At 36.3% G+C, this 9194-nt stretch overlaps 1 protein-coding gene across 1 annotated transcript in view; it reads right to left on the bottom strand.

The window, feature by feature from the left end:
- The window catches only part of ccdc93 (coiled-coil domain containing 93), a 69679-nt gene that overhangs the window by 32390 nt on the left and 28095 nt on the right, over positions 1 to 9194 (bottom strand). The window contains exons 11-15 of the mRNA XM_048599230.1: positions 8709 to 8795; positions 5902 to 6018; positions 4289 to 4351; positions 3338 to 3411; positions 577 to 658 (exon numbers count right to left, since the gene is read on the bottom strand). Of these exons, the coding sequence (XP_048455187.1) occupies positions 577 to 658; positions 3338 to 3411; positions 4289 to 4351; positions 5902 to 6018; positions 8709 to 8795 (423 nt within the window). The remainder of the gene's footprint in view (positions 1 to 576; positions 659 to 3337; positions 3412 to 4288; positions 4352 to 5901; positions 6019 to 8708; positions 8796 to 9194) is intronic.

Raw genomic sequence — 9194 nt, 5'->3', positions numbered from 1 at the left:
TTCAAATTAAGTAACTTCACAGCTGAAGTAATTGAAAACTTCAAGAACTGAATGTACATCAGACAGGTAAACCAATTTAAGGCTTTGGTCACAGAAACATAGAAAACAGGAATGGACCAATCAGCCTTTCAAGCCTGCTCTGCTATTCAATATCACTGCTGATAAACCAACTCATTACCCTGTTCCTGTTTTCTTCCCATGTCCTTTTGTATCTTTGATCCAAAGAACTATATTTAACTTCTTCCTGACAGTGTTCAATGTTTTGACTTGAACCACTCACTGCGGTCGAGAATTCCACTGGTTCAACACTCCCTGGGTGTCGAAATTTCTCTTTATCTCAGTCCTAAATGGCCTATCCTTACTCAGACTCTGACCCTGGTTCTGGACACTAGTCATCTGAAACATCCTTCCGGAGTTTACCCTCCAGTCCTGTTAAAATGTTATAGATATCTAATGAGATCCCCTCTCATTCTTCTAAACTCCGTGAGAAAAGTCCTAACCGATCCAGTCTCTCTCTATGTCAGAAGCATGCTAATCTGAACAATCGTACAAAACCAGAAAATTTTGAACACTTACCCGGCAATGATTCCTAAACTCCTGCTCCTGGTCCTTTAGTCCCTCATTCATTGTGACCAATGCTCTCAACTTCTCCAGTATGCTAATTGGAAACAGAAGTTCATATCATACAAGTAGTAAAGAAAATAGTAAAAACAGAAGATGCTTTAGGCATATACCAGGTAAGGCAGCTTCTGCAGAAGGAGAAACAAAAAGTTACCACTGACTCTGATGAGAGCTGATCAACTTGAAATATATCTATTTCTCACTGTGCAGATGCTACCTGATCTGATGAATTTTCTGTTTATATTTCAGATCTTTAACATTCATAGCATTTTGCTTTGTGCGAAAAATGCAAGTCAGAAAAAAAAGTCTTTAATTTGAAATCACAATTGTGGATCTTACAAACACACTTGAGCCACTACAGCTCATAACGATGAAAAACAAACTTTAGATAACCCAAGAAAACAAAACAGCTACATTTATGTAACTACAAAATAAAACAGGACCGAGAAGCAATGCAATCCAGTAGCTTCTGACATTAGGTTCACAGGTCCATAATTTATGATGTTCTTTATATTCTCAATTTTTTCTGTAAATTTCTTTTATTCACTAAGGCAGTGAAGCACATCGATTAGCATAATGCAGATCTTGGTCAAAGCTAATTTTGGAATATGCTGTGCATTCATCATCTTCAAAGGGAACCCAGGCATACTGAAGATTTGTAAGACCACCGTTAGAAATAGAATGCATTATTGTATTCTACACTATGGCAAAGATATTCAGGCTCCAGAGAAGGTACACCATTGAATCGTGAGGATGTTGTCTGACGTGTGCAAATATAAACCTAAAGAATGATTTGAAAATTGAACTTGTTAGAAAATGGGATTGCTTACATAGATGCAGATCATTTGCATAGGGGAGGAAGAGATTTGAAAGAGGGCAGAAGTCTCTTCATGGAATTTTGATGCTGTGGAATTAATTTCTAAGGTAATTAACTCAAGCAGAAACCGTATCAACAAACTAAATTGAATAGCTAGAAAAAGAAATGGTTTGGAGCACAATGGAGTAAAGTGTAAGTAAAGTGATTTGCTCATGCAAACTACAAATGCTGGCTGGGCAGGTTAATATCCTGGTTTTGTGTTGTAATTTCTTTGCAAGAATGATTTCAAAGACTTTCACGTCATTATTTGAAAACTGAATTTCAGCAGTAAAAAATGATACAATCAAGGTCTTTATTCAAATTAAGTAACTTCACAGCTGAACTAATACAAGTAACGTGAAAATGAAATTAAGTACCAATCTAACAGAATAGAAGGAATTCAAAAAAATTAGGAATTTTCTTAAAAGTGGTTTACATACGAAATACACTGCATGAATAACTACCTTCATATACGTAACATCTCTAACTTAATAATTTCTTAAGGGCGACCAGGAATTGGCAGCTGGCCTGGCCAGTGATTTGCACATCCCAGAAATGAATAAAAAGATTAGCATAAATTATGAATTAATATACTTTTAAAGATAGTGGCACATCTACTAAGGAGCAAAAATCAAGTGCAGAAATAAAAGATGAAATAATTGAATATCATGGCTAATATGCTTGCAGATGAAAGGTCATCAGACTGAAATGTTAATAGTTATCATTTCACAGGTGCTGCCTAAGTGTTTGCTAGCAGTCTTTTTTTTACCCCCTCAACTTGCACAGTACTTTGTTATTCAGATATTTGAATGTTTTGCAGAATCAAATGGTCCCTAAACTGCTGCAACTGTGGAAATATAAGCAAGGGGAGATAACCAAACGTGGAAAGCCAGAGTGTTCATTTAATTCACAAAGATAAAGCAAAACATGAAAACACTGAGAATTAAATGATATGGCAACAGTACAATTTATACTGTACAATCTTGGATGAATTGAGTTGTTGGAAATGACTGACCTTGTTTGACACTTGTAGTCATTATTCTCCAGCTCTCAGGCACACCTTCACTATTTAATAAGGCAATATGTCGCACAAATCCCAAAAAAGTAAAATTGTTCTGACTCAATTATGTCCAGGATTCTAATCATGGTCCAGATGACCAATTTGCATTTGTCTCTTTGTAACATAAAAGATGAAGTTCATATGCATTAGACAAAGCTGCTATTAGGTCTTTTACCCCCATCAACTTGTAAATACTATTTTCTGTTAATCTATATTGTATTCCACATGCCCGCAACCATTGCCTTACCTGTCATGCATCACATGGACGACAAAAGCTTTGAATTTCCCTTGCAACCGACAAGTCATATGTCCAAATTCTTAGCTTTTATAATTTTCAGAGTTTATTTCCATTATTTAATTAACAACTTTATTGGCATAGAAGTTGCATTCATAATCACTATATGAAATTAGACATTCTTTTCAGCACAGACTCTAGGATAAATTTTCTGTCACAGACGTGCAACTTTGGAACTCTGCACCTTAGAAGGTGGCAGAGGCAAGGACATTAAATATTTAAGACAGAGGTCAATAAACTCTTCTTCAGAAGGGGAATCAAGCCTATTGAGGGTAGATGGGAATGTAGAACTTGAAAAAAAAGATCTGCCATGATCTTACTGAATCAGAACAGGCTCAGGTACTGAATAGTCTCCTGTTTCATACATAAAACACCAATTGAAAATATCAGTAGGATTCTGTCCAAGCTGCATGAACTAAAAATTGAGATTGCACTGAGAAGTATGGATCTAGCTGTTCAATCTGCAAAATATAATGAAGGCTTAAAATATGTGAATATCACCTACCCAGAATCAGCCTGGGATTCTGCAATTTCAACAGCAGACAGTTTTTTATCCAGTTTCTGGCCATAATTCACAACCTGTCAATAGAAAACCTTAGTGAGATGACATGTCAGCTAAATACAATGAATGCTGAAAATAGGTCAAGCCGTAACTGTGGAGAGAAACAAGCTGGTGAGTTGAAAAATTCCTTTTTCACAGACAATCACCAATCTACTATTATGTTTTTACGTGATCAAGTAATTTTTTACAAATATTACAAAGTTAAGTTAGACAGTACCTGTCAAATGATATTGACAAGTATGCAAATTGCGAAACAATTTAGTGTCAATTTTGTCGCATTGACAAATACATTTCTAGATCGGTGCAACTTTGACAGTTTCAATGCTCAACAGAAATTTTAACGAAGTAAACAAACTATCCAATATTCTTCATGTCTTTTTGTCAACCAGATTACTCAAGATTATCCACTTTTAATCTTTCCTTTTGCCGACAGCAGAAACATCAGTAATCAGAAAATACAGCTTTAATTTAACCGGCAGAGGTCAGATGTGATGGGAGGGGAAAAGAAAACCTTTTCCTTTAAACATAACGGATTTCTTTGAGTATGATTATCATTTCTAACAGACATTAGTAAAAAGGAATTGAATAAATATTGAAGAAAAGCAATTGCAGGGACAGAGGGAAACAGCCAGGAAGTGAGACAAACAGCATGTTTCTTCTTCAAAACAGACAGCAAAGACCTGATGGGCTAACTGACTGTTACTATACTGTGTTTTCAAGAAGGTAGATATAGCTCTTGTGGCTAAAGGGATCAAGGATAATGGCAGAGGGCAGGATTAAGGTACTGAGCTCAAATGATCAGCCATGATCATTTTGAATAAAGGGGTCAAATGTTCTATTACTGCTCCGACCTTCTATGTTTACTGTCTTAGGTAACTAATGCAGAAATCTTACCTCCACCAGTTTCTTCTTTGCTTCCTCACATGTAGCCCGAATCTCACTATATTTCACTTGAAGCTATTTTTAAAATAAAAAAGTTCAATAATTTCAGTACATCAGTGTGGTACATATACAGTGACTTATGGTGATCCAAGAGTTAACAGCCACATTCTACATACTTGTAGTCAACACATACAAATTATTCTGGATATCAATAACCCTTACAAAAGTACTTCATTTCTAACCTAATTTTGAGCCTTACACCTCTGTCCCCTAGTTTACCACAACCCACCCAACTTAATTTAGACTAGACTATCTAATCCTTCATTTTAAACGCTTATCAGGTCTGGCTAAAGGCCCAAATATCCTACTTATTTTCATTAAAGCCCTGTTGCACTGGTCATGAAATATCATGACAAAGTACTTCACTGACTCTGGTAGTACAATCTCAGATTTTTTTCACTCAGCAATTGTGAACATGCAAGTATGCTTGGATTTTACCAAAATGTATTACATTACAGGGGGCCTGTTAAGTCAGTTGGTTGGACAGTTGGTTTATGATGCAGAGTGATGCTAACAGCACGGGTTCAACTCACACACCAGAAGTTACCATGAAGGACTTTCCATCTCAACCTCTTCCCTCGCTTGATTACTTTACACCCAAACAAAAATCAAGTCTCCAACCGTGCTTAGCTTTTGCATGGTATGTTTGTAACAAGCATTTTGAAATCCCACTGTCAACTGGACTATCAACATTCACTAGATTTGATTCTGCTGTGCAAACTGTTGCCTACTTTTCATTTTAAATTCAAATCATGGGCATGTCAGTAATTTTGCGAACAATAACGGCAAATAATAAACTCTCCTTTTGGTCCTTGCCTGCACAAACACCACCTGTATTGCTAGCAAATAAAAATTCCTTCAATTTCTAAAATATCATTCCTGCAATCCTCATTTCATGCTGCACTTTTTCAAATCCAAGTCATGCTCTCTTTCCCCTGTGACTTCTAATAGTTTCCTATACTTGAATACACAGACTTCAAAATTCTCATTTCAGTCATAAAATCCTTAGCTCTTCTTCCCATTTTTTTAATATTCTTGTTTGCTCATTGTGTAGTCTTTCTGCATTTTAATATTGATGGCCGACTAATCCACAACATTCACCCTAAATTCCTACCTTGCCACATCTCACAACCACCTCAATCTCCACCGATAACACTTAATCGCAAACTAATTGTCATGCTATTCTTGCTCAAATCTAATATCAAATGTTAAACAATTTGGGTCAATTTTGCTTTTTATATACAACCTGTTAAAACATAAAAAGTTGCTAAATTATATTTATCCCACTACTACGTGTCAATTTAAATATAGTTATAAAAAGCCACTAATGCTAGAATTTTTTTAAAAATGAGAAAAATCCACTTTGAAAATAGAAAGTCAATAAGATCCTCTGGTTAAGGTATGTACACTTGTTTAATTTAAAGGAATTCAAATTCTAACATGACTCAAAACAGATTCAATAATTATCATTTCAGTTATCAAAAAAAATGTAGTAAACTTTATAATGAAAAACATTCAAATTATTAGGGAGGATTTCATACCAAGACTGTATACAACAAACCTACTTCTTCCAACTGCTTAGATTTCTGCAAGATTTGCTTTTTCAGAGATGCAACTTGTCTTCGATGCTGCTGAGTAGCTCCAAGTCGTTCAGGACGATCCTCTGCTGAAAACTCAGACTGCTGCAATTATAAATATTGCCATTTTAATTCAACACTACCATCAACATCTGCTTGCTGCCAAGTCTCAAAGGAGCAGCGTATGTGCTGAAATAGCTATTGTCAAATGAAGTGACTGTGATGAATGAATGGAACTGAAAACATCAAATGGATAATTTTTCACTGATTTGAAATTGTAATTAATTTGCTTAAAGTAATTCTGAAAGTTTCCTGAAGCACAATCTTGTACGGTTCTTTCAATGGGAAGACTCTGTTTGTTTTTGAGTATTGTGGGATCACGTTGGAAGAACCAGATGACTGAGATCAGTGAGTGGTGAAAATAGCCTCTTTATTGCACATTCATAGTAGCACAATGTGAGGCAAAAATAGAATCCCAAAATCATAGCTCAAAAGTAGCCTCTTTTATACAGAGTTTGTGCATACACCAACATTCTAACACTTCAGTGCTAAGTAATGGCTATTGTACAGAAAACCGGCCTGCAGGAAATTGGAGATGGTTTAAATACTTGCTAAGTTTTAGCATTATTCTAATGAGACTAGAGCGTCTGTTCGGTTCGTCCTTGCATAACTCAAAAAGGTGTTAGCCATGTTATTTCTGAAGTTAGAATGTTGGTAAAAATGTATCTGTGTGTTAAATAAAGGTTTGGATTTCTATTAATCGCATTTGTCTCTGATTTTTGTTGACTATCGCCTATTCATTCAGTTTCACAGTCTATCAGTGGGTTCCTTTTACTGTTGCTCATTCATTCAGTTTCACAGTCTGTTACAGTAGTGCTGTCAATTTCATTCATACCTTCATTCAGTCAAAGTCGCGTGGTTCTGGACATAGCGTTGTTAGTTTTATTAGTAGGTTAAAGGTTGCTTATATACATGACATTGAATAAAAACTTGCGTAAAGGTAAATTCTGTCACCTACAAATCAAACGTGTTTAATGTAGTACAAGACCGTCTGCAAGGAAGTGGCATTTTACTTTTAAAGAAGAAAGGTAATCCAATTATTATCTTTGAATGACTCTTGGAGCCATTCTTGGCTGGAAAGGAGTTTGCAGTAAGGGGTTGGGGATCCTAGGTTTTAATATGAAAAGCACTACTTTTGGTATGGAAGTGCAAAAATGTTTTATCCTGTGACATTTATGCAGCTTTGTTAAGCGAAGCTATGTGCACTTTTAAATGGAATGTAACTGCACCTTTAAGCGGATTGTAACCTGATACAGTAATGCGCTTCTGAGTCAGTCTGAATGGGGTAGTTAGTACACAAATCTGCAGTTAATATTACATGCAATCATGAATAGTGATACAATCACGAATAACTATTAATTGATATGAATTATGATATACCAGTATGTTGGAATTCTATAAGCTGGATAATAAACAGGCATCATAATTGCCTAACTGGCTTCTCTTGCTCCCACACTATAACTTCTTGCAAACGTTCTTGGCCACCTCCTATATCTCTTACATACATTGCCCCTCAGTATCATCATCCAAAAACAAAAGTTTCCACAAGTATGTGGACAACAACCAGCTCCATTGTCCATCTCAACACCCCCAGTGTCTCTAAATTAGACTTTTATTACTCAACTTTCAGTCATCAACATGCAGAAAATCTCCGATTAGACAGTGGGGATGCTGAAGCCATAGTCTCTACAAATAGCTTTACCTAGCTACTAACTCCATCTCTGCCCTAGCAAATGTCTAATGCTTAATCAGACTGTTTGCAATACTGCTGAATTACTTGAAGCCTCCCCCCGGGGGGTGGGGGCGCAGAGAGAGAATGTTTTAGACACTAACCAGAATTCCACTCCAACATCAATTTCCATTCCTGTAACAGCAGAACACCAAACCTGCTTTACTTCACGTATTGCCAAAATCCTCAACCATCTAGTTTTGATTATTCCAAACCATTCCTTGCTAACATCCCACATTCTATCCTCTTTAAACCATTGTTCATTCAAAGCTCTGCTGCACAAATCTTAACAGCAAGTCTCCTTGCACTCTTCTAACCTGCATTCACTATTCTACATTGCTAAACTGGGAGCCAATGCTTTGATGTTAGAATTCACAGCCTAGTTATATTCTTACAATAAACTTGTGAACATGTTTACTTTCCACCACAACAACCTTCCTAGTCCGACATGTCATAAAAAAAAAATCTTGGATTCAGTTGCGAAAAATTTAAATTCAGATTGGCAAAACAGATTTCACCTCACACCCTTGTTCTGACAGGCAGGCAAAATCTCTCAATTTGGTTGAAAATAATCATCCTATCATCAAGCTCAGTTCACTGTTAGTTTAATTTCATATTTCACATCTTACATGCCCCAGTGTTCAACTCCAGCCTTCACAGCAGAACACTGGAATTACCCCAATTGCCACCACAGCCTTAAACAAAGTAATAAAAACCTAGCTCTAGTGCAAACTCATTTATTATTCAAGCTGTGAGGCTGTAGCATTCTTAGAATACTCTCAGATTATGTGTTAAATCAAATTCTAATCTGTTCCAACAGTCATAAATGTCATGCCATTAACTAGTAGCAATCTGCCAAGTCTCTCGACCGAACAAAGCCTAAATAAAAAAAAAACCCCTATGTATCTAAATTTGCCATTTATAGCACCATGCAGAGTCCAAATTGCCTATGACTTACACTTGTGAAATGCATTGAAATCCCAAAGGATACGATAAGGGACCTTACCTTTTCGGCATATTCTGATGCAATCTGTTTAATCTCTTCTGACTGGAGCCCTACAATGTGACCCACTGAACTGGCAGTCAGTTTTCCCTGAAAGTCACATGAAGCAAGCATATCAGGTCATGGTCTGCAAAGGTTCAAAGGATAGTTACATTTATTAAAAATCAACATCTACAAGTGATGACAAGAGGTAAAACAGCTTTGTGCCACTGGGCTACATTTATACATGAAACATATTTTTATGAATTAAACTATATTGCACTGTTATAATGAGAAAAAGGCTACATATTTTATACCAGTTCCGATGGCAAATATATTAGTTTCATAAAATAATATCTTGATAGGGACAAAGCGAACGTATACCAAGTAGCTAATTCCTGTTCTGAGGAAGGTCACCGGACCCGAAACGTTAACTCTGTTTTCTCCTTCACAGATTCTGCCAGACCTGCTGAGCTTTTCCAGCAACTTTGTTTTTGAACTAATTCCTGA

Source organism: Rhincodon typus, chromosome 7, assembly GCF_021869965.1.
Source record: "Rhincodon typus isolate 14 chromosome 7, sRhiTyp1.1, whole genome shotgun sequence".
In the NCBI taxonomy this organism is placed as follows: domain Eukaryota; kingdom Metazoa; phylum Chordata; class Chondrichthyes; order Orectolobiformes; family Rhincodontidae; genus Rhincodon; species Rhincodon typus.
Note: the sequence above shows the minus strand (reverse complement) of the source record. Positions and strands in the feature narration are given on the sequence as shown.